The sequence below is a fragment of the Myiozetetes cayanensis genome, unplaced genomic scaffold (genome assembly GCF_022539395.1).
Source record: "Myiozetetes cayanensis isolate MyiCay16 unplaced genomic scaffold, myiCay2020 scf14, whole genome shotgun sequence".
Classification (NCBI taxonomy): domain Eukaryota; kingdom Metazoa; phylum Chordata; class Aves; order Passeriformes; family Tyrannidae; genus Myiozetetes; species Myiozetetes cayanensis.
Genome location: NW_026087048.1, coordinates 14239463 through 14265702, shown reverse-complemented (window position 1 = coordinate 14265702; position 26240 = coordinate 14239463). Strand labels below are relative to the sequence as shown.

General features: G+C 42.8%; 1 protein-coding gene across 2 annotated transcripts in view; it reads right to left on the bottom strand.

Moving 5' to 3' along the window:
- Positions 1–708: 708 nt before the first annotated feature.
- The window catches only part of SV2B (synaptic vesicle glycoprotein 2B), a 65933-nt gene continuing 40401 nt past the window's right edge, over positions 709–26240 (bottom strand). For both annotated transcript variants that reach the window (XM_050309287.1, XM_050309288.1), the window contains 11 exons: positions 21239–21419; positions 20446–20597; positions 18458–18591; positions 17605–17694; positions 15104–15214; positions 13892–13980; positions 13003–13167; positions 10269–10402; positions 9375–9575; positions 6943–7102; positions 709–5904 (listed from right to left, as the gene is read on the bottom strand). In XM_050309287.1, coding sequence (XP_050165244.1) covers positions 5721–5904; positions 6943–7102; positions 9375–9575; positions 10269–10402; positions 13003–13167; positions 13892–13980; positions 15104–15214; positions 17605–17694; positions 18458–18591; positions 20446–20597; positions 21239–21419 — 1601 coding nt within the window. In that variant the 3' untranslated portion in view covers positions 709–5720. The remainder of the gene's footprint in view (positions 5905–6942; positions 7103–9374; positions 9576–10268; positions 10403–13002; positions 13168–13891; positions 13981–15103; positions 15215–17604; positions 17695–18457; positions 18592–20445; positions 20598–21238; positions 21420–26240) is intronic.

Below are 26240 nucleotides of genomic sequence, written 5' to 3'. Positions count from 1 at the left end.
TGTATGTGGAGAGAGAACTAATCATTGATTGACCTGACAACATTTCAGCACTTAGATTTCTTAACAACAAGCCAGACTTGACTCAGAATCCAAACCCTGCTGATCTTCAGTGGGTCTTGGAGAAGAGACATCACTGCATTTTATGGAATACATAAGGAAATTAATACATAAACCCCACAGTCGGGCTGCCAGCCTCCACTGCTTATGCCTTGAGCTCTTTTCCCATACAGTTGATGTTGTCTCTATCATTGCTCTGAAACCATGGGCTGGATAGTTAGATTTATACAAAGAGCTGCAAATAAAAAGCGAGAGCTCCCATCCTTGGAAATACATCCAATAAGGGAGTATGCTGTGGTCAAATGGTGTGCCAAGCCTCAAGAAGCAATGGGGGTTTTTGGATGTATTCTTGTTACAAAGTAGAGTTTAGCTTTTTGATCTTCCACAGCCTTTAAAGATATTTCATGCTTCCTCCTACCAGAAAACTTCTCAGGGTAAAGATTTCCTCACGTACTGGGTTTGGAAGTCCATGCTGTGAAAGGACTGTGATAGAAGGGAGACTTAATTGAGGTGGAATTGTTTGAGAGAGGAAGGATGTACAAGTAGCAAACAACAGAGGAAAACCCCACATTGTCAGGATACAAAGTCACCCATGACAGCTCTTGTAAAAATCCTCAAAGTGCACATTAAACACAAACACTATAAGAGCCATTCTTTTTCTTCCAGCTTTTTAATGTGACAGAGAGAACAAAAACAAAGTCCATTGGAACAGCTGCAATTTCCAGTGACAACCAGACACAGATCAAATAAAAAAAAAATAAAAATAAAAGAAGGTTTTAAATGAAGAAAAGGAACCAAGGGACTAGAATTGGCTATTTCACACACAGAGCTGACAGAACATCTAAATGAAACTTTCCATTAAAGCACGACACCAGGTGTTATTTACAATGGGACTTGCAGTGTGTGTACATTTATACAGCACTAGCATCACATACAGCAAAGAAATTTATTTCATTTTGTTTCCTTCACAGTTCCCAGGCTTGATTCTTCCTAAAAGCAGCATTTACTAACACAAGGGTGAGAAACGGGGAGAAACTTAATGGAAAATAAAATGTATAGGGCTCAAATCTACATAACCTAAAAATATCCTCTTGGTTTTGTGTGCCCTTTGGAAAGTCAAAGGACATAAGCAGGAAATATAAATGGAGCCAGGGCCTCCTTAAGAGCATCAAAGGATACTCTGCTGTTGGAGGCCTCAAAGCAGGACCTGGAGGAGACTGACTTGCACATCTGTAGAAAGCTCAGCTCCATGCAGCCTCACTCTGTGTCCCTTTGTGAATCCAGCCTTGGGGCTGAACCACTCCCAGGCTCGGGGAACATCCCTCAGTGCACCTCTTCAATATCACTGAAGGACATTAGGATGCCTGAGCACTGCCCAGTGTGCAGAACACCCAGCTCCAGGCATGGGTTCTCCAAGAATGATCCTCTTCTTAGTCCGAAAGATCCATACACCAATGTTTATAAATCATGTCAAATTTCAAGGAATTTCAAAGAATGATGTTCATATGGGCAAGGAGGGGATCACCCCACCCAGCAGAAGCAGCAGCCACCATCATTAGGACATAGCACAGCCAAAGGCAGTAACAGGAGCTGTCCTGCACAGCTGAATTAAATAAATCAATATACGACAACCTGTTAAATCAACAGGAGTATAAGGAGGCAGAACTTATTATAATACCACTGGTCTTTTAAAATAGTATCAACAGTGCTTGGTGTCCCTGTAAATGTCTGTGTCTGCACGCTCAGAAACTCAGCAAAGGACTCCTCCTGTGACCCCCATCACACCGCTGTGCAGCTGAAGACACTAAGTCACAGCAGGTCCATTTGGGTTCCCTAGACTCACCTTTACTATGTCACAGTGTCCCTGGATAAGTGGCTGTACTGGTGTGCCACACATTTGTGAGGAGGTCCAGCTGTCCTCTAGAATAGAGATCTTTGGGATTTAAGGCAAGTCCTCTGTCTTAGTCCTCCGTGTCCCTGTTGCAGTAAAGTTCATGAATCCGTGGAAATAGTGCTCTGCAGAGCTCACCAGGGGACCCGTGGTCAGCAGCTTACTCTGTGGATGGTCCAGTGTATCCAAGACAGAGACTGTTCACTGTGGCAAACATGGGCAGGGGAACCAATGGAAGAGGCAATGCTGGCCCTTGCACAGCAGGTGCAATGCTGATTTTACAGTAGAAATAAAGGTGAGCCATCAGAGGAGGTGCCTGATGAGAAATCTCTCCCTGAACAGGGCTTCAGGGCTCTGTGACTCAAGCTCAGCCTACCAGGTAGCCCATGGCTTGAAACTGAGCCCAAATCAAACCAGAGCCAATGCTGAGGGGTCTGCACCCACCAACCATTTTCCTCTGGAAAGCAGCAGTGTGAGGCCTACGCTGATTTACACCACGACAAGGACGACAAACACACCAGGAGCATTGACTACGCCTGTTCACACCGAAGTTGGATGGGACGAGTCAGCCCGGGTGTCGCAAAGGTAAATGCCTGAGCTGGAGCTGTTGCCCTGGATTCCTCTGTTCCTGAAGAAGCAGGGCTGTCCAGGGCACCTCCAGCTTGGCACGATGCCTGAGCAGGGTGATATGTGTTGCCTCTGACTTTCAGCTGAGAATAATGGGATCCAGGGTGATGAGTTCAGCCACAGACCCTTGACTCACAGGTGTCTCAGAGAGGTGACAGGATTCTCCTTAGCTTTTCCTTTCTTCTTTCCCTGCTCAATGCTGTCCTTTCCCAGGCTCTCCTGTACCAGCTGCAGTGTGTGTTTGCTCTCTCCTGGTCTTAGGCACGAACTCCCTGGTCAAGCCAGGGGTAGAAGCCTTGTCCCAACACACATGCAACATCCCTTAGCCCTCAAGTGACTGACTCATGGATTTTAGGGATGCTGAGTTTCTACAGTCACATGGGTAGCCCAGGTGACATTGATAACAAGATCCTATTGCTATTTACTTTGTCCCAGCTAGTCTGTGAGGTGAGGTTTAGCAGCCTGTAAGCCATTCTGTAAAGAGGAAATGTTTCTAAGATTGGATATATTTCCTAATATTATCTTGCCATTTCTATCTCCTCAAGACCTCAATTACTTCCTTCTCTGAAAATTAATAGAGAAATTTTGCAAAACAAATTATGTCATTAATGTCACTGCACAATGGCAATGGAGGATATAGGTAGTTTTTCTGTGAGCATTGGGTAATAAGTAACTAAGAGTGCTACGTAAAATAAATATTTAAATAAATATGTTCTGGCTCCACAGAGCAGCACAAATGAATAGTCCACCAAACAAACCAAAATTTCCTCCTCCTGTCCCCCAATTGTAATGCCATAATTGGCAAGCACAGCTGAACAAAATGGATGAAGCCTGAAGGTCATAGTGATCTCTTGTGTTAAAATACATATTTAGTTGCTTCTCATCATGCAAAAGGACCAGATAGAGAAAAAAAAAAAAACAAACCCACATTCTAGGCTAGGATTCTGAACAGAAGCTGTGAACTGCTGCCAAAGGACATTATTACATTCACTCCTACCTTAGAGAAGGAACCTTGCTGTTCTGAAGACAAATTAAAAAAAAAAAAGCCCTAAGCTACCCATAAAATGAAGAAATTATGCATAATAAGTCCTGTTATTACAGCAGCTTGTGATTTTATCAATTACATAAACCTCAGAATAAATGTCAAAAATCCCAAACAGCCCACTGTAGCCTCGCTACTCCAGAAGTGTTTAGCCCTGATTGACACAATGATGAAAGTGATGCTCATTAGAGGCTTTTGCCTCATCAGCAAGGATTTGCTGCTTGTGATCTAACCCTGCTGTGTGTCCTTCATCTGCCCTCTGCAGCAGCACCACGCTGACTCCCACAGCTGCAGCGTGGGCTGGGCTGATGCCAGCGTGATTTCAAGTGACTGTCCCTGTGCAGCCAAAGGCAGAGGTGTGAAACATCAGTCCTGCAGGATTTCAGCCTAGCCTTGCTTGATTTTCTTAAAAAATCCCAAACAAACCCAAACAAACAAAAACAAACAAACAAGGGAGGGGGGAAAAAGCAACAAAGAGGATCTAAAGGAACGTAAATAGGAAGATCATGAGCAAAAGTATAAAAGAACTTTTTATGTCACAAAATATCCTGATGACAAATTCCCTGCACTGTGTGATGGTTTCTTATCAATTCTGGTCTATTGCTGAGCTTCTTGAAAGGATCTAATTAGTGTTATCTCCTCTATTGTGAGCACGGGTGTGTTATTGAACAGGATACATTTTATTCTGGCTTCCCAAGAGAACATACTCTAAAATACACAACTCACTTTGCTTCTAGGTGCAACAGGACTTGTATGATAAAAAGGGCACACAAATTTCAAAAATGTTCTTCACAGGATATCAAACTAAACTGTGCCACTTAATGGAGAATTTAATGTTCTGTACAGTGAAAGCTTGCTGTGTGCATTCCCTGTGTAACAAGTTAAATGGCTTTAAGTAACTGTGCTTACAGTGTTTCAATGAGACCCAAGTATATTAGAAAATCAAGCATCATATTCTTTAAATAATATGGCTAAAATGCTGGTAAATTCACAGTTACCATACTCTAGGTATTAGGCAAAAATCCCCTATTTACACTGGATAATATGTACACATTTGGTTTGTGGAATGCTCCAACAGCATATCAATTTCTCCTCTGTGAAAGTTGTAGGCAAAAAACTACAACTAATTAATCATTATAGAAATATATATTCCCAGCCATCAATACATTGAAATATTTGGTGTCTGGATATAAAGAATGAAGTGGCACTAAGCTGGTCATGACTCCAGATAATCTTGATTAGTTTTAATGTCTCAAAATCTTCTTAAGGGTGCAGAAATTAAAAATTCTAAATTTTAATAGCTGACCACTTCAGTGTGTATACGTATGTTTGCAAGTATGTGTAAATACATATATATATAGATATCAAATTATGTAGATATTTCTCTCTCAGACCAGGAAGGTGCCTAGTGATTTTCTGTGCCCAAGTGAAGACAGTAAAGGGCTTTGACACTCTGAGTCTTCTGAGAGAGCCAAGCACCCATCCCTGAATCTCCTGGAAATCAGGACCCTCTCACTCCTCCAGGCGGTTGGGGTGGTAACCCCAAAATCAAGACAGTGGGTCACTGGCCACATTCGTAGCTCTTGCCCCTGTTGCTGGAGCTCACCTGCAGCAGTTTGTTACCTGCCTCCCCTGGGATGCCCTTCGTGTCTGAGCACAGCTGATATGGATTGCCAAGGAGTGCTGGGCGGGGTGGGCAGTATCTCACAGCTCGGCAAAGGCAGGAGGGGGTGAGGGTCTGCTCTCCTGTCGGACGCGCTCGCGCCCACGCAGGCGCACACATGCACGGAGCCGCTGTTACGTCTGGTGAGCTTACAGTGGGAGGGGGAGGGACAGGGTGGGCTCCCAGCGTAGGCAAGGTTGGACCCAAGCTCTGCAAGGGGCGTGTGGGAGCTGCATGCACCAGTCGTGGCTGTAAAAAGGTCAGAAACTACGGGGTTTTGCTTATATCCCTTCGGGCTCTTCAATCCCTCTGCCATCTCGCTTTGAGGTATCGACAGAACAGTGGAGAAATGAACATTTTGGGTTTTCCAAACATGGCTCTTTTTTGTTCTTCTTCTATGTCTGCCCCTCCCCCCCCACAAACCCCTGGGCCTCTGTTGCTCACATCAGGACCTGTTCTCGAGTCTCTGGCAGGCGCAAAGCAAGCAGGCCACCTCCAACCAGAGCAGAGGAGGCCAGGAGGATGGGAACCACCTTGGTTATCCCTACAAAGGAGGAAAAGATGGAGTTGCCCAGGATGGCACCAAACTTGCAAAGCCCATTGAGGATGCCAAAGGCCGTTGCCCTGTGGGGAGGAAACACAGAAAGCAGTGGTGAGGAGGGAGGCTCTGACATATACAGAAGGTCTGGATGGGTAGTTTTGTGAATGCTCTTATGTTGCAAATAAAACCTAACAGAATAAATGAATAGATAAATAGATGCCGTTGTTTTGCACATCTGTGTGAATGAGAAGAATGTCTGGGTGCACTCTATTTTCCTTTCTATCTCAGGTGCTTCCTAACCCTAGAGTGGCCCCCTGTGTCAGCCTTTGCCTTCGCTAAAGGCAGCAGGACCCAGCCTTGCTCTAGAACTTGTCAAAGCTCTTCCAAGGGCTGCCTGGAGTACATTCTCACCACAGAAGCAACCACAGCTCTCCTCCAAACCCTGTTTCACCCAGCATCTAAAAGCACACTGCTTTCAATGCAGAGTCCTTCTCCTTCCCTTCTGGCTTCCCCTAACAGACTGAAAAAGGCAAAAAGGCACTTATAATGAGGCTGTAAGGAAAGATTTCCTCTGCAGCACATTCTTCTGAAGTTTCCTGTGCTGCCCCATGTCCCAAATCTTTCTGTGCACATGGTTGTCTCTGGGTTTTGGAGGGGAAGGCTGCTACAGTGATGAGCCATGAGTCTGGGGGATACAGTCTGAAAGGTCAGACTCCATGTACATCCATGGAAATGACAGAGGATTTATTTCATTTGGTGTCTCTGCAAGGGGTTTTGAATGATTTTAGATGATTTTAAGATCCCTTCCAACCCAAACCTTTCTGTGATTCCATGACTCTATGATTTATCTGGCTGTAATTTCCACAGGGCCACATGATTCCTGTGTACAACCCACCGCATGTGCAGAATTATGCTTGCAGATATCTGTGCTGATTCCATGTAGCTCCAGGACTACACAGACCTGAAGGACTGGTAAAAATAAAATAAATGAAATAAAGTAGAATAAACCAAAATAAAATAACCACCTCCCCATCTACATGTCTATAGAGTGGCTTTTTCCATCAGAAACCAAGAGGACAAAGTCTGAGGGTGGAGACTCAAAGGAGAAATGATTTGAGCACCTTTTGTCTGTGGGGTAGAGCTCCACGGTGATGACATCCAGGGCATTCCAGGCAGCGATGCTGGCCCCACAGAAGAGGCATTGCCAGCCAATCATTGCTGACTCACTGTTGCCAAAAAAGAGGAAGAAGCAGCACACTGCTGAGATCAACATTGAGCCACCTATGGGGGGAAACCAAGAGAAGAATGTTGGCACCAGCACCCCCTGTCCACAACTGAGCAAACACATTTGTTGATAAAGATGGCTTTCAAGAAAAGGCATTTCAACCCAATAGGAATTATATCTGTAAGAATCCCAAAATACTTTGATGCTGCCTATCTCTCATTCTCCGATGCTGGAAACCATCTTGAAATTCTTCTCAATGATCATCTGATCTTGCTGATAGTCCTGCTCTACAAAGACTCTGAAGACAGGCTTTTCCAGGCAGATTTCCAGCATCTCAGACTTCCAGAGGGACCCAGGAAGAGCAGAGGCAAGTAAACATGAAAGTCAATGAGGAGGAAGCATCATTGTGAAGGCTTTTCAGCTTGAGTTTCAAGTGATAAGCTAGTGCATTTCATATCGTATTGAAGTCACTTGACACATTTCTAGTTCCAATTAGGATAATTTACAGTCACTTGTATGAAGCATTTGAGGTCTCTTTTAATTATAAGAACATCATTAGATTTCATGGCACATTTGCACAGGAGCCATAATTTTATGAACACCACCAAGGGAGAAAGTGAGAGCATTCATGCTCAGTTAGGCACAGTTCAAATTCAGAAATATGAATAGCTACCTCACTGACTTCTACCCCACTGAGAATTTTCACCTGAAAGATGCAATTTTTGCAATATCAAAGTATTTTCCACTGCAAAGTTCTGTTATCACTGAAATAGCTCCATTTACTGCCTGAACACCAAACAATTTTCTTTGTTTTTTGGGGCTTTTTTAATCAATTTGGCACCATCTGAAATAATTTGGGTGCTGAACTGGAACTAAAATGCTTCATTTTGGACATTATGTTGCATCTTGCCACTGTAGTGCCCTGCTTATGAAAAGCTGCCATGCAGGACCCCATGTCCACTCCACTCCATGGTACGTGGCCAAACCACATCCCCATAGTGCAGTGTGGATATTTCTCCCTACTGAAAATGCACAATCCAGCATTAGGGTCATCGTGAGGGCACCAGGTCTGCTGTTTTGTACAAGGGAATGTTTGGAGGGACATAATAAAACTGAAGTCCCAGAAAGGCAAATAACACAAAAGCAAAATACAGTTTTCCTGTTAAGCTGACTAGAAATAATATGTTCAACAGAGTGATACAGGTGGGATGCCAGAAGGCTGTTTCAATTGGAAATTCCATAGTGAAACGTTTCACTGTGTCATTACCAATTTTTGTCCTGTGCTCTTCATTTTGCAGAAGAAATAAGCATTTAGGGTTCCAGCTGTCATCTCAATTCCAGATGAAAATGCTGAAATGCTGACATGTTTGCAGGATGGACAATCTCACTGTCGTTCAGCTTCCTCTATTTCCCACAGTCCCTCTGGTTTGTTTGGGTCTTTTGCAAATTCACCACATGAATGCTCATTTTCCCCCAGGTACATTCCTGACACACCAGTGGGGTCATCTTGCTCTACTTTAACCTGTCTGATGGTGAAGCAAAACTAACTGACCTTCCCTCTGTTATCAGCGGAGAGAGAGGTGAGCTCAAGAGAGTGATTCATTCCTTACCCCTGGGACACATCCCTGATTTTATTAACTTCCCTTAGCTGTCCCTTTGGCCATGATTCCTATAGTATCTGGAGAAAAAAGGCTGAACTCTGGAGGAAGCAACAGCAGAAATTCTCAAAGTATTCATAGAGCTCATAAATTGATAACTCGGTAACTTATTCCATAGTGCTAAAGGGTGGCACCTTGCTTGGCTGTGACATGATCAGTTAATTTACCATATGGTCCCTGAAGCTGTTTGTACAATCATTTGAAAATCAGAAAAAACAAAAGAGGGAACTCCTGGGCTGTCAAGCTGCCACATCAAATAACCTTTGTGAGTATTCATTGCTACAAGCAAAGTGTTCATTTATTTATGCAGAGGCTTTGGACTTCGGCGTCAGCTCAACAGCACCAGGAGGTCCTGCTTCAGCTCCAACCTGTGGATAAACAAGCAGGATTTGACGTAACAGTCAAAATAAAATAAAAAGAAGGATGTCATGGACACGCAGAAAATCAGAGTGAGGAGGCAGGGAGTAGGTCACTTGCACACTGTGATGGAGTAGATCACTTGCTTCACCCTCTAGTCTTTACCCTTCTGCTCCTTTTGATATGGGGATGACTCATTCTCAGCAGAGCCCTCTCGGTGTGCAGATGCAGTGAGCTCTTCACACTGACCATGGTTTTTGCAGGGCCGTGTTCCCATCCCTGACCTGTGCCATCACCCACCATCCCCACTCACCAATCATCTTTATCCTCCCAATTTTGTCCATGAGCAATGCAGAGATGATGTTGCCTGGCAGGACGGACAGACTGCCCAGGAAGCTGACCAGGTAGATCAGGAAATCATTGTCCTCCTCGAAGTCGATGTGGCAGCCTTCCTTCTCCTCTCTGAATGTGCTGTTTATGAGCCTGCAGTTGATGAATTTGTGTTCGTAGAGATCTGTGAGTGAAAGAGGCAAAGTCTTGACCCTGCTTGGCTGATCCCTTCATACGGCAGCAATGGGAGCCAGGATCTAACCAAATCAAAGACCCAAGAAAAGCTCCTCATCAAATGCAAATGGTCAGGGAGTTTCTATTTCAGTGGCAAACTCTAGCTGTGTCCTTGGCTCCTGGTGGATGCAGAATCATACACTCTTTTTATTTTTGGAGTCACCTGGCCCAGTATCCCCATGCCACGAGGACAGGGCAATGCAAGCTTTGATTTCATGGCATTATGGTTTGTTCTTTATTAGGGTACAAATGAAAAGCTTCTTCAGGATAAATTAATGACTGTTTTACTACTTACAATCATCAACCACCAATTGGTTAAAATTGCAGTTTAAGTCAAATTTACTGAATAGAGCTGTAAAGTGCTGAGAATTTTGCCATTACTTTAAGCTGTCAAGGTCTGAGTGCTTCATTTTGCATCTGCCACAAAACAGCGAGTGACACTGGAAGCCATGTGGTTAAAAGCACTAATGGAACAACCTGAAGGAGTATCACCCACTTTTTCTCCATCATCACTCGCATTATCCAGCACACACTCAAACTCACAGATCCCTATCATCCTTTCTCCCAGAAAATAGATAAAATAGTTTTCTGATAAGAATAGTTCCTAGTTACGGAGATGACACCATAGCAGCAATCCCATTACCAGTATTATAAAACACAGTAGAGATGATGGTGCAGTTTTCAAAGAAGGTCTCACTGGATGTCACATCTTCAAAGTAGCAATCCTCAAATAACGAATCCTCAAATTTTACTTCCTTGAATTTCATGCCAATAAATCTGTGGGGCAGGAAACAGAACTTCACTCTGTGCTTTAAGATATTTTCTACACTGTGTAGTGTGCAGTGGCTGTTTCAAGAGACAGAGCACTATTGGCAATTTCTAGGGTCATTTACAGAAAAGGTGTTGCTTGACTACATAACTGTTCTTCCAACTCCATGCTTACATATTTTGAGTTTTAGTAAGAGAGAAGGGTTTGAAGAGGTTTCTTTTTTTTTTTTTTTAAGAAATATGGACTTTATAGGATCTTTGGCAGTTTATTCCTCAAAATAATCATATCTAACAAAATGTGCTTCGAAGGCTGAGGGGACAAAAATCCTCTCATGTTCAGTTCTAGGTGATCTGAAGAAACAGACTTTCACTCAATGCAGGGCATTTCCTTTGTGAGCTGACCCTGCTGCTTTCCTTATTCTCACCCTTCCCCCAGCATAAATAAAGCCAGACATTATCAGGAGCCTATTGAGCCATTTGGTGAAAGGTTTCTGACAGTTGTTTAAACTCAAAGTGATTTTTAAAGTGAAAATGCATTAGGGTTTCTGGAAAGAGTGGGGAGATATCTGAGTTCTGCCTGCAACCATCTCTGTTTGAGGTCTATTGCTTATCATGTAATGAAAACAGATTTCACTAAAAATAATAAACTATGTCAGGTGATTGATTTCTCCTCTGATGCGAAGCTTGACATGTCTGACCTGACTGCCTGAAGGATGACACAGTATTGATTTACCTGTGAGATTTTGCAGGAACACTGAGAAGATGTATTAGGTAATGCACAGGCATGTTTGGACAATGTAAGGAGCTATTCAGAACACACATTATTGCTATAGTTAAAGAGGCCACTACTGTCACCCAACAAAATAACCTTCTAACATATATTCAGAAGCTTAATTGAATTGGGCACTTACAACAGTGTAGTGTGATGGCTATTTACATCTTTAAATGAGCACTGCAGGGGTTCTTTACTGAACCTCCTAACAGAAATTATTAATGCACAAAATACCACAAGAAGACTATTCAAGTCTTTTGCTCCATGTGAAGGTCTCATAGGTTATAGCAAAACTTAAAACTGTTCTGCATTTGCTCAGTAATAGCCTGTGATGCATTTGCCCCCAAAAGGCTTTTAGAAGCCTGTTTTTCCTGCTGTTTGCTTTATTAACATCCACCTTTAAAAAAGTCAGCAATGGCCTGGCGATCCGTGGACTTTTAGCTCACAGCCAAGGGCTGGAGGAAAAACACAGCTGTAAACCTCATTGAGATACTCTCTGGGCATTACTGGAATGCAGCTTGATCAGGTTCTGAGTTTCTGAATTGGAGAGGGACAAGGCAGGAGCACAGTGATGTATATCACAGTTTATGTCTTTGTCAAGTAAGGTGCTGAGCATCCTTAATTCTCAATGAAGTTAGTGAAAGCTCAGCATCTCCTCTGAGCATAAGAAAAAGGTCCCCAATCCCTAAATTTGACTAACATCCACTTATCACCACTTTCTTTTGGGGAATAGGAATTGCAGGGCTAGGTTTTCACCACCAAGCACAGCTCCTTGCTGCAGAGAAGGTCTCTGGAAGGACATGAGGACACATATTGGGGTCCCCAACCAATGTCTATCAAATATATACCAAGTGAATAGAGACAAATAATTTCTGAGGGAAGAAGAACAACCTGGCTGGGCAATGAGACGTGGTTTCAGCTGTGAAGATTAAAACAATGAGTGCTTTGTGTAACACTGAACATACAGTGGGAACTCCCCACATGGTGCAAAGCAGCTGGAGCAACATCCTGTTAAGTCTGTCTGAGGCAATGGGATCTCCACAGAAATTACATAGGGGTATTTTTCCAGTCTTTTTATTGGGATTTTGAAAAGTAGTAATGGAATGGCTAGGATTTATATTGCTGTGGAACATAGAGTGATTGGGGTCCAGGCTGGATACAGAAGAAAACCCATCAAGCTCAGCCCAAATAGGAGAAAAAAGGAAGGAAAGCAATGATGTTCTGCTGGAGCAACTTCACTGACTTTAGAGCATTAAAAGAGAAGGTGACACACTCAGCTGTGGGGAGAAGCTGGCTGGAATGGGAGAAGCACACCAGTGTTGCCAGGGCACAGCTCACACTAATGGGCTGCAGGTTAGAGCCTGGGGTAATTCATATTGAGGACTTCAAGAGAAAATAGCATTTTATTTTGGAAATATAGCAGCAGAGCAGTTTTATTACCAGTGATGGTCTCTTCTGCCCAAGCCCAGTAGATGTCAGTGTGGGCTAAGGAAAGAGAAATCATCTCTCCATTCAGAGCTGCCCAGCCCAGCCAGGTGGGCACCCACTGCCCTGATCCCAAGAACAGGCTGCTGGAAGCAGGACTCCTCACAGGCATCCCCTTGGGGTCTGGAGGTGCCAGGGACTGAGGCAGGGTATGTGGAAAAAGAGGATAAAAAGGAAATCTGGCCTGTGGAAAACTGCCTTTGGGATTTGAGAGATTTAGACTGCGTGTCCAAAAGAGCAACAGAGAGGTTCAAATTGATGGAAAATGGAAAAAAAAAAAAAAAAAAAAAAAAAGAGCTTTCTAGACATTTATTTCAGTTCAAATACATCAAACCAAATTCTGTTCACTTACTTGTCCTTCCTGTATTCCCCATTTCTATGGATCTGGTTTTCCAGGGTGAAATTAAAGGTGAAGTGGGACACTTCTTCCTCCTCAAAGATCTTCACTCTCGAATCATATGCCTCATCTTGGAAATACCGGATCATATCAGGGAACCAGACAATAAGGCCATAGTAACTAAAGCAGGATGGGAGAAATACATCAGGAATACAAGATACTTCCAATGATCTAGTTCATAACTTGCAAACTTGTTAAACTTCTAATGCAAATGCATTTCTGACACAAATTCTTGCTCAGCCCTGACACAGGACCGAGCAAAGTGTTTCTCCACCCTAAACACTCCCCTAATATCAGAAATATGTTTGTCCATTCCCTTTCATTTAAAGCAGGGCAATTCATTTGAGTTCCCCTTGGTTGGGGAATAAAGCAATGTGCTATCCTTGCTGCCCAAGAGACTAGCAGAGCACTAAAAAATTTTGCAGATTTCTGCAAGTGTGAGGTTTAAGTGAGAATTTGACAAAATTTAGATTTAGGCTTACCTGAATAATTTAGATTTAGGCTTACCTGAATAGTTTTGATCTAGACTAAGGAACAGCTGAGAATCAGGCAGGGTTGTATCTTTTTTGTGTGTTTGGACAAGATTAAATGAAAGATGTAGAGATGAGAAAGTCAATATATTACTGCACTACTGACCACTTCTCAAGCCCTGATTTGATCAAAGCATCTTATATCTCATATAAGCAATTAGATGGACCAATATTTATAGGAGAGCAAAGCTTAGTACACAAAGACTCTTTAAAATAAGACCAGGATTACTTTTGTAATAGTTTATTTAAATGTGTAAATAATTATTCAAACTCTGAGGGTCCTTTAGTTTCCTGAAGAAGTTAAAGTACCTTACCTTAAGGCCATTGTAAACCAAACCACAGCCAGCATCAGTGTGTTCATCCTGTACTGGGCTGTTAAGCAATATAGCACGTTGTCCCAGACCTACAAATCCACAAGAAGAAATTAGCTGTCAGGACGCCCTTGCAGACACTCTGATTAATCTCTGAGTGCATCATAAATCTAATGGCAGAAAAGTGAGTTCATTGGGGGAAGGTCAGATGTTATATGGGCTTATATTCAGTGTTTGTTCAAAATTATATTTATTGAGATAAATGGATTACATAAAGGTCACTTGTTCAGCTATATGCCATGGTTCTTGATCTGAGCTCTCTGTAATGTGCTGGAGTGTATGACTAGGTTTGGGCTGGTCTGATGCTGTGTCTCCCTCTGGTTATATCAGCAAATGTGGTTATGAGCCTCTTCTCAGACCTTGTGACAACTTGATCTTTTCAGGTATATGTGTAGTCCCAGAGGTGCTTTCAGACCAAGCTCCAAAGCTAACTAAAGAGCAAAAACTCAAACACAGCTGGCACCTTAGGAGGGGTAAGATGAACTCAGGTAGGGAAGAAGCCAAGGAAAGCAAAGGCAAACCAAGACCTGCTCCTCTTGGTCCACTGCAGAAGATACTGCCAGGAACACATGGAGATGTAACTCCTCATGCTGTTACCTTGCCACATAAATATATTAATAGTACAGCATTTTAATTATTAATGACTTTCCTTTACATTCAGCTCATCCTTTGAGACTAGAAGTTCTAGCAAAAGTCCTACATGGGTATTAGGTGAGCAGCATAGCACATGTGAAAGGTTAAATGAGCCAAGGAGACATTGTTTGAAACTCAGTCTCAGCAGGAACAAAGAGCAAACACTTTCTGAATCCACTGCAGGTGGTAATTTCACTTCTCCAGGCGTAGGGAGAGAGAATTAATATTTATCAGCTCAGGAGGAGAGCCAACTGCTGTGGCTGTGGCTGTGGCTGGTCCTGGAAGCTCTGCACTGCTGGACTATGATGATGCTCTCAGGGGCATTTTGGGGCCTGGCTGGCAGCATGGCAGCTTGAAGATGCACACATCTGCATAGAACAGTCAGATTACGGCCCTTTGCAAAAAAAATGCAAATTTTTTTGGGTGACAGTCTGTGTTTTTAGGCACAATGACCTGAAGCAATGAGGCACTGGAGCCCAAAGCTCAAAATACCCTTTGTGATGGGGTTTTTTTTCTCTTTACCTGTTTTAAAGTAGTTGTGATTCTGACCAGCCACCGCTGGTACCAGGTCCCAGTTGAACTCTGGATTTCAATAAATTCATCTACTTGCTTTGGAGTTTTGATATAGGAAACCTGGAGAAAAAAAAAAAAAAAAAAAGAAAGATAAAAAAATTGTACTAAAGTTTCTAGAATTGATCTTGGGTGGATTTAAAATTTCACCATTTTCTGGGCAATGTTTTCACCTGATATCCCTTATTATCTTTTCCTTAAAAGAATTGAGTTAATTGATTTAATTACAGTACAAAATTATTGCAGAAATAAGCCTGCCTTTCTTCCTTTCATCCATCCTTTCACCCTTTCTCTCTCTCCTTCAATGAAATATTTTAAGTGCATCATGTCCACTTCACTCTTTCATTTATTAGCTAATGTACCTGTATATTACCTTATTTCTCTACCTTTAGATTCCCACTAGAAATTAGGGCTAGGCAATTATAGTAAAAATTATCTTCAAGTTCAACCACTTCTATCACAGAATCATAGAATCATAGAATTAACTGGGTTGGAAGAGACCTCCAAGATCATCAAGTCCAACCCTTGATCCAACCCCACTGTGATCATAAGATCATGGCACTCAGTGACACATCCAGCCTCATCTTAAAAACCTCCAGGGATGGTGAATCCAGCACCTGTCTGAGCAGGCCATTCCAATGCCTGATCACTCTCTCTGTAAAGAACTTCCTTCTAATATCCAACCTAAACCTCCCCTGGCAGAGCTTAAACCCGTGCCCTCTTGTCCTAACTGTGCCCACAGGATCTCTTTCTTCTAAGACAACTAGCAAAATATTTCTCATTCAGCATCTTTTACAAACCACTGGCAGAACTTCTATGGCAAATGAATGTGTAGATGGGAATCTTTGCAGCTGAAAATGCAGCCTGCCATCAAGTGAGCCCACACCACACAATCAGTTTGCTTCACCAAAACAGTCTTAATTTTCAGATCTGAACACCTGAACTGGACTGGTCAAGAAACCTTAGAAATGGTTCCCAGATAATATTAGTTCAGTAACTTTAAATGAAAGATATATTCAAGGACAACAAATCTGTTTGTAAACACATGAAGGAGGTGAAAATTTGCTGAATAAATTTCTGGGTGTGAATGAGCGCCTTGGCTCAGCTGCAGAGTCTCCGCGTTCCTCTTCCTGGCACTGTATAAATGTCAGATCTGGGAACTGTCCCGGTACCAGCTGACTCACCACAAACTGCCAACTTCTGGCCTATCAGAAAAACACAAAATCTGACAGTTTGTGCTACACCAGCCACACTGATCATCTGCCTGTGTCAACGGATGTCAGTACATCTCGATTCAGCCGGCACGCTGCACCTCGAGGTGTGATACTGAGATCAGCTCTTGCTGCAGCACTCATGACACTGCTGGATGGAGTAACAAGCACTAATGGGTGCTGTACAGCTGCTTCTTCATTCTCCTACTCAGTCTCAGTGCCCTACTTTGTGATTATATATATCTATATATATATGTATATATATATATTTGAGCTTCAGTGCCCGTCACAGCATTACAGCAAAGCCAGCTATGAATTTAAAAAGAAGATCTCTCTCACCTTTTCTATCAGAGTTTGCATTGGTCAAATGGTTGGTAGCCAAAAATAACACGTGCTCATGAAGTTCCTACCTGAAGCTGCACACAATTGTTATGCTCAGATACAAAACTGATTTCCTTGAAGGATCACTCCCAGGGGGCCCAGTTTCCTGACAACCCTGCTGAACACGAAGCCTTGCTCTCTTTCTTGATCAAAAATACATGTTTTACACACAACTGTATCTTCTTTTTCTCCATCCTTTAAGAGCACATGTCATCTCATCTTTAAAAGCACAAATCAAGAGCTCTTCCCTGGCCGGCTCACCAGGAGTTTAAAACTGAATTATAGTAATTTGCAGCTAACCCCAGCATAAGCCTTTTCCCTGATTTTGCTATTAATGAATCCACTGGTGTGTCCTTTTTCACAACAAGCAGCAGACTAATGAGTAATAGCCACTCATCCCACTTTCCCTTGGAGAGATTAAAGACTGGGTGTGAAGCAGGTGGAGTTTGGAAAGCTCATTAGAAAGTACATGAAGTTTAATCAGAGTTTGATTAGAAGCCAGAAGGGAGAAAGGAGTGACTCAGGTCTCCCACGTGATTAATCTCTCTCTTATTTTGTTTCAGTCTCTTAGAGCAGACCAATTAACATATGTGCAATTGGAAAATCACTGGTCTATATTACATAGAGGGAACACCAGGAATGGTGAGTACTCACTGCAATTCCCAGACTTGACTAATACTTTAAAAAACAGACTGGCATCTAAGTTTACACGTACATGATATATCTCAGAGTCCCTTTTCTGATTACTGGGGAAGATTACATTGAAAAAGCCCCAAGGAGGAATAAAGTGGTGCTGTGCTGCACCAAAGAAGGTTATGTCCATCCTTTCTTTTCACACACTGATGGCTTTGTTAAACTCACCGTAAACACCCTCTCTGGCTCGCCCTTGGCCCTCATGTTGGTGTCATGAACTTGCTTGAGGATCATCCAGGCTTCATCATGTTTACCAATCTGAAAGCAGCAAAGAAAAGGAAAACAAATGTTGGAGATACCAGCTCTTTAGCATATAAAAGCACAGACAGAAACCAATTCTAGAGGTCCAGCACAGTGGAGAAGCACACAGACAGCACTGGCTGCATTAAATGTAAAGTGCTGAAAGCAGGGCTGGTATTCACAAAGTGCAGCATCTCTGTGTTGGAGAAAGGAGTTGTCCTAAAACTGCCTGAGGCAGAAAAGGAGTCAGAAATAGAGCTTTAAAACCAGATGAAAGAGGAGATGGATGAGGAAACCTAGACTCTTACCCCAACTCTGCTAAAGGCTTGCAGGGTTAAGTTAAACTAGATATTGCTACATTTCACATCTGTGAATTTGGAATACAGAATAACTTGCTTAAGATGTCTGAGGTTTATGTATTTTACTCAGTAAAATGTACTCCTTCCTTTGCTCTTCCATCAGGATTCTGTAGTTCCATGCCCAAATTCTGTGAGATGTTTTCAAAGTGCCTTTGTAGGACTTACAAAATTCCCAGTCCTCGCCACCTTCTTTCTGAACTCCATCCATCAGTGATACACTAACCATCAGTGATTGACCCCATAGTCTATAATCTTTGGGATTTAAGCAGTCTGTGGAGCTAGTGCAGACATGTAGGAGTGGCTCTGCCTCTGAGCTTGTGCTCTGTGTGTTTGATGGGACAAAGAAAGACAGACAGTGACACATTAGGGACCTACTGTCCTCTGCTGATATCCGACTGCAACATTCAGATGAATCATCTTACCTCCAGCAAAAAACGTGGGCTTTCAGGCATGAATTTCAGTGCCACCAGGGAGGCGATACAGGGCAGAGAGCACACGAGTACAAAGACTCTCCAGCTGTGGAAGTGGTACTTGGTTCCCATACTGAACCCCCAGCCTGGAAACAGCAAGAGCCAACAAGTAAAAATACTGACCAGGCATTCTGAGTTTTTCTCTCATAAAGCAGCTCTGAAATTTACAGCTCTGTATGACAGGAGGACAGGTTGAAAGTTTTCTATCCTTAGTGCTGATGGCTCTTGGATGCTCAATAACATGCTCAGTAGACAGCAGCGAGTTCATGTTCATTACAAAAATTGCAACATACTTGCTTAGGCTCTGCCCTTTAAAAACCTTCTTTTATCTTTGAGTTTAGAAATCACCTACTGATAAGAAAAGCTCCGTGCAGCTGTAGGCAAGTAAGGGTGGGAAATGGTACAGGAATCAGGGCCATAATTCACTACTGCTCAGTGATGTTACCAAAAGTGTACAAAGGTTAAGCGTCTGATCTGAGAGGCACATTAGATAAAGTTCCTTTCCATCTCCTGCATCACATTATGTATTAAACATTTTATTGAAATGAGCTAGGAAAGCAAGTTTATTTTTTTCCAGACCTACAAAACTTGAGATGGGATTCAAATTCAGAAGAATCCAAATCCTAATCCTGCATTGGAGGTTCCTCCTCTCCTGCTTTTCCTGGTGTCTGACCAGGCTGGGTATTCCCTTGCTAAGGACTGGAAAGTACAGGGTCATTCTTATATTGCTCCAATTACTTTCCCTAGGATCAGATCTCAGAAGTAATGTTTAATTCATTCTTTTTTTTTTTCTCCTATAAACATTCTCAGTCACATAATAAGAAAATCCTCAAGCAATGGTTTTTGCAGAGGTCTCATCTGAGCCAGTCATGGCGTTCTAATAATCTTATAAAGTTCCAAAATAGTAGGTGGAACATTGGAAATAAAAAAAAAGAGAAGCTGTAAAAACATAACATCAAAAAGTCACTTGAAAAATTATTGTAATGTAAATACATAAGGGCTTTTTAAAGCAAACGTATTTGCAGATAATAGAATTATTTCTACCTGACACCACTGCAATAAGTTTGCCTATTTGTTCCAACAGACTCTGTCATATCAATCAAAAGCATGAATATTTCTTTATACTGAAGGTGCTTTAAGCGTGCTAAAAATGGGTTGATAGATAGGTAAATGTAAGTGGTTTTCTTCATGGTTTTTGTGGACTGTCCTACTTTCCTCAAATAGGATTTTGCAAACAGCTGGTGTCACTGAATACTGAGGAAATTAATCTTTTCCAGTAGATATCTGCTTCTGATGTTTTCCTAGGTTATTTACGAGTTACAAGGAATTCCATGTGACATGCAGACTTCTGCCCCTTGGAGCACAAATATGTTTCAGTTTACAAACATCTACCTTTTCATTCTCATTTCCAGGTCTGGACAGGGAACCTCTTCCATTCCTAAACCCATTTAGGTGAAGTCAGATGTGACTCCAGCCCACCCCATGTGGAGCAGATGTGTCACCAGGTACACAGCCCTGAGAGTCTGACACTTAGCTAAAGGAAAGCACATGTGCTCTCCTCCCTGCTATCATTCACAGTATCCAGTAATTTCCAGATTAAAGTTATTTAGTTTTGATAACTGGATCAAATTTTGCAATATTATCTCAGTCAAATTTTTCCATATAGATTAAGAGCTCAGGCTCTGGCAGTGTCATTCAAGGGGTATGTTTGAAGCTTTTGATGGAAAGTAGCCCTCATCAGTCCTATTTACAGCCTTAGTATCAACCAGTCAGTCATGCAGTCAGTTTGTCAGACCTTTACCTGCACTTCAGGTATTTGTTATTTTCAGTGGTGTTTCTGCTGGGATGTGTAAGGACTGACTAATCCCTACCTGTGCAGGGGCTTGGGGTAGTGTAGTAGAATGTGGTGGTGTAGAAATTCAAAAGCTCAAAGCAATTACCGTAATGTGGGATGATGCTCCAAGCCATTGCTGAAGCATAAATGCCACCAATCATCCAGAACATGCAAAGCCAGCTCAGGTGTTCTCCCCTCTTCTCACGAGACAGGAATTCAGAGAAATAGGCAAACACGATGGGGAGGGTACCCCCAATACTGAGGAGAAAAAAAACAGCACATGGGAAGAATGAGAGCCTTCTTCAATGTCTTTGTAGTTAGGACTGAACATATCAAGAGGGGAGGTCACAATCACAGATATGCTGCTCAAAAGTGAGACTTGGAGGAAAAATGCAAAGCTCTCTTTGGCTGGACTAGCTTTAGACATCAAAGACAAACAAGGTTCTTCTCATGCTCTGAAAGCTGAATTTCCTGTACAGTTTGTACAAAACCAGTGTAATGCCCTGCTCTTCACCGAGACATCTTCTCTTGTAATTCTGTGATCACTCATTTTAGGGAGGCAAAATACAGGCAGGCAATGGGAACTGCTGAGGGTCTCACTGGAGGCCTTGGCAATCAGGATTGTAAGTTGAGGTGGGCATTTATCATGTCTGACTCACCTTCCTATGCAATTTGGGCAGTACCAGAAGAATGTCAATGACCAAACTTTGTTCCCACCATGGCTCTAAGGTTCAAGAATGTGGCAGGCAACACAACAAGTGCTAAACAGCTGTGCCATCCCAGCTCAGTACCAGGGATGTTTCTCATGAGCAGACTTCTTTCTCCCACCCCACACTCCCAAACTGCCCAGCTGTGGTGAGACTCCTCCAGGACATGGGATGGATTCACCAGTTACCCACCCGAGGCCTGAGATAAGGCGGCAGAAGAGGAAGAATCCGTATCCCTGGACGAAGGAGGAGAGGAAAGCAAAGGCAGCATTGATTGCAAGTGATATGATGAGGCATTGCTTTCTTCCCAGTTTATCAGCGAGGCCACCCAGCAAGACAGCCCCCACCATCATTCCTAAGTAGACTATCAATCCTGCAAGTGAGAGAGAGAGGGAGAGACAGTGAGTTTGGTAACCAGGTGGAAATAATATGAAACATAGAAGCAGATTTTAAAGTGCCCATATAGTAGGTGATGCTGTCCTGGCAAACTGTGCAATAAGGTAAAGAAACCCCCATCTCCCCAGATCTCAGGTGCCAGAAACTCTGTCCATTGGTGAAACCTAATTTTCCCATCTCATGCCCATGATCTTGCATCACTCCCTGCTGCACCTCAACATGCCATATGGACATACCCTCGTTTGACCAGACTCGCATCTTTCCTTCCCAACCTCACTGCTCACATATCCCCTGCACGTAAGCAATGGCCAGGCATAAGCAGCTTAGGATGCACGTGTCCCAGCTATGTGCCACCAACAATACAACAGAAGTCTAATGTCTTAACTCCTCTGACCCCCCTGAGTGCAGTGGGATGGAGGATGTGCAGGGAGAGGCTCTGTCAGGCTGCTGTTTATGTTCAAAAAGCTGTGAGAGTAGAGGGACTGGTGAAGCACAACTAAATCTCCTTGCATTATTTCATCTCTTTCACTCTCTGCCTTTCACAGCTGTATCTGAAAGGATCAGTCTGTTACCCAGACTCACCTTGTGCAGCACAGCTACTTCCTTAGTTACTGAGCCAAGATCTGGCATCTAACTATAGGACATCTTGCTCAAGACTGCAGTCTTGACCTGAAAATTTCAGGAGAAGGGAGAACTTGTCTTGACAGTTTGCTCTCTAGTTTTATCAGTCTGTCACTGTTAGGAAAAATGGATTCTTCTTTTTAACTTGACTTCATTAGATCTTCTACTATGCAGTCCTCAAAAGACAGTCTCAATGACTCATTTAGTTCCAGGGTGAATAGGAGAGAATGGGTTCCTTCTCCAAACTGTCTGTCTGTACCCATCTCACTGTGTGCTTGCCACTCTAGCCTGGAGACTGTGGCACTTGTCCTTGGCTCTTCTACTGCCACTGCTGCCAGAAAGGCCAGAGGTTATATTGCCTTTTTCTTTATAGGGTTAGCAGTGTAAATAGCACTAATTAGTAACAGTCAAAGGTTAAGGAATTTTTTTTTTCATTTATGTTACCTACTTTCCGGATGTTGTTCAGAAGAAGGTGGTGACAACTGTGTTTCCTGGGGAGAACAGAGGTGCAAGAGTCTGCTCCCAAGAATACCTCCTGTATCATTTCAGACCCCACAGGCAGGATTATAGTCTTTGCCTATAGTCTATGCCCATAGCAGAGTCCTGTTATGGAGATCCTGATGGAGCCTGATCACGGCTGGATGTGATCCAGATGAACTTAACTATTTCAGGATGGAGAACATCTGCTTGCTGGAAAGCAGAACTTGCAGTGCAGAGAGTTCTTGAAGGAAAAAAAATGATGCTTGATGATGTTTGGAGACTGGGGGCATGTCAGGTTCAAGACCCAGCTGAGCAGGGGTTGAAGCAAAGCAGAAGTGCTCCTGCATCCCTGGGCCCTAGTGAAGGCAATGGATGCTGAGCAAGTAAATACACTGCCTTAATAGGAAACATTCCTATTCACTGACTGAACAAATACAAATTAAAGAAACATTTTTCAGGCATGATTGACCCTTTGGAAGGTCACTCCTCACCTTGAACCAAGTTTACCTTCTCTGGAGAGCCAACACCTGCACCAGGACCTGTTTTGTCAAACACATCACTTGGGAAACAAGGTGACAATGAAATTTTTGCAATTCATTGTTTAAACAAAACAATCAGTCTGGTGGCTGAAGGCTGCTTTATGCCACCCAGCAAAGGGCTAATGCAGAGAGTTACTTGGCAGCTGATTCTGTCTTTCTTTTGATTGCAAATACCTGCACTTGATTTGAAATGCACTACAAATTAGAAGCTATGCAGCAGAGATCCATTGCAGCGTTTGAAGGGCACTTGTCTCACACTGATCAGAACTGGAAAAGTTCAGATTCTGAAATCTCCCTGTTCCGTAGTGGGGTCACCTCTCTGTGAGTGGTTCTTTCTTTTCTATCCACACAATGCCTGACGGGCAGTCAGGATTTTCTGTGTCAAAGGCAAAAAATCTGTTCTTGCCTATTAAAAGCCTTTGTACCAGAACTGTGGCACAGGATTTTTGCCATCCCAATTGTACCTCCACCATGAGCATGTGGCTCTCTGCAACTCCCTGCCCTACCCTCCTGACCAGAGCTGTCCTCGTGAAGTGATCTGAAAGTGTGTAAAGGTTTCAGATACTGATCTGAAGAGAAGATACATACACATCTGAAAGTCTGGGATCTCTATTTCTATTACTTTTGACTTTCACCTCATTCACTGAAGTGCAAATGACAGTGGTGAGACAAAGCAAAAACTGTTTTAGTCCAAAACCTTTCTGAAGGAAGAATCTTAATGCAATGCTGTATGGCTTCATGCTTTTACCATGGCTCCTGAGCTGCATTTAATGGAGCAGCTCTGATGGCAGCCAGCAGACAGAGGTGATGATGAGCCCTTGTGTCTCCTCTCTGGTGCATCGCTGGCACCCATCTGACAGCGAGTCCTGCCAGCACCGCCAGACCCTGATGAGGAAGAAAAAATGATCTGCCAAACTCAATTTTTTTAATTTTTATTTGTTTTCCAGAGAAAATCCCTGGATGGCAGATGTTCATCCAAATCCTCTTAGTAAGAGAAAACATCCCAGGTCAGGAGGAGGTGGAGGAGATTGTTACTGTCTTCTAGCTGGTGGTTTATTGCAGCTGAGTGCTGTGACCAGCACAGGCCAGGGTAAGAGTGGGCTTAGCACAGGATGTGGCAGTGCTTGAAACTCGACATCAAGAAGTGAAGTGAAGCTGCTTTTCTAGGTAAACCCTGCAGACTCTGACTGTGAGCCCAAACTTGTGATGGAAGGGAAGATTGCACCTCTGCAACACAGCATCCATCAAACAGTGAGCAACATAGAACACGGCAGAGCTGTTAATGTCACAAACTCACTCAGAGGATGTTGCTTTAATTAGTTATCATATATGATAAACCAACCAATGCATAATCCCGAAGAAATTTAAAACCATGAAAATCTGTAGTAAAGGAAACCTCAGGGACAACCAGGGACTGTCTGCTTGGCCAGGTTCTGAGGGGAAGGATTCTGGTTATGGAAATGTGTATTTCAGGGTTGAAACAAAATCAGAAGGACACTTAATTATAATGGAGAAGTCTTTTTTTGGGAGGGGGAAAGATTGCATGTTCTGGACAAAATAATTAAAATTTTTGGGGCAGCTGCTATAAAACACTCTGTCAGCTGATGGATCTCAGGACCCAAAGTGCAGAACAATGTCTACTTTGCAGATTGCTGTGTCCTGGAGTAACAAGAAGGTGGCAGAGACCCAAGAAGGAGCAGAACAGTTACTCATACAGTCTCCTTGCAGGACAGTCTTCTGGAGAACACAGTGATGGTTGCTATCTCTGAAAGAGATCCAGCTCATACCAAGGAAAGTCAAGTTTTAAGGAGAAGTAGACCAAGAAAAGTGATCATGAAATTGTATTTCTTTTGCTGGGTTACTTCTACCACCAAATATTCTATGGCACAACATTACAATGGTCTGCACCAGAGTTGACTTCTAACCCCAGCTTCAAACCACACAAACTTAGACTGTGCTAGGAGGGCTCAGCTTCCAGATTGACACGTACAGTGCTTAGATGAAATGGTAAAGGCAGCTCTGAATAATCCATTATTTGCAGACTATTCCACAAGTGCTGGAGTATAATGAATGCCCGTGGGAAGGTCTGCAACAGCCTCCCATAAAAGTTGTGGAAAACCAAAGAGCTGAAATTCTAAGAATAAATTTTGGGTTATGACTCATCCAATGCTGAAGTTATAAGGAAAATATGTGACCACTGACTGGGCTTATTCCCACTAGAAAAGAAGTAACATATTCAGCATTTTCCCACTAAGAAACTTATTAGCCTTTACCGAAGTTGTGAGCTCCATGTTAGACAGGAATTGTGGATTTAAGAGCTGAAGTTCTAGGAATATGTAAAGGAACATATTGAAGATATGGTAGACAGCTATGTGTCTGCTAAATTGTATTTTTGCTATTTCAATATAATTAAAAGTAGACTTGTAAGGGTTTCAGAAAGAAAACAAAAAAATTCAAGGTTTACCTAAATCTCCATAACAAGCATGAATTTATCTCATTGTTAGTTAATGGGATTAAAGTTCTTAAAGAAGAGGCTCATCTGAAAATAATCCCTTTTAAGACAGGACAAAAACTTGGGGAATAAACAGAACATTTTAGTAGAAAAAAACCAAACAGCTCAATAAGAAGAATTACTCACAGAGTCCTTAAGGCTGTCAGGAAGGTGAGGAGACTGCCTGGGCCCAAGTGCAGGGTTATCTCTGGTCTGCAGGGAGCCACAGGATAGTGAAAGCTCCTACCTGCCTTCAAATCCCAGACCACTACCAGTACAATCCTATGGGAAAAAAGAGGCTGTTGAAGAGGGAAGGCATTTGGACAACAGAAAATTATTAGGATCTTGTATATCTTGCAGTTCAAACTGTAATAAAACCAAAATCCAAATACTGTATTACTCGTGTAGCATCTGTTAGGGATGAACCTCATGGACGCAAACAAAATTCTATGACTCAGGTCTGGACAATCTGGGACACGGATGCCACAAGCCACAGGATCCAATTGTTGTAAGTAACTGAAAGAAAGGAATAAAGCAGTGGCAGTCCTAATTCTCTTGTGCCACAGTGATGGCCAGCATGTGCCAGAACAGGGGGTGGTCTCAACAGAGGACGAGCTGAGGGCTGAGTGACCTTTTTTCCCTTTCTTCCTGAAATTTCTAATCTGCT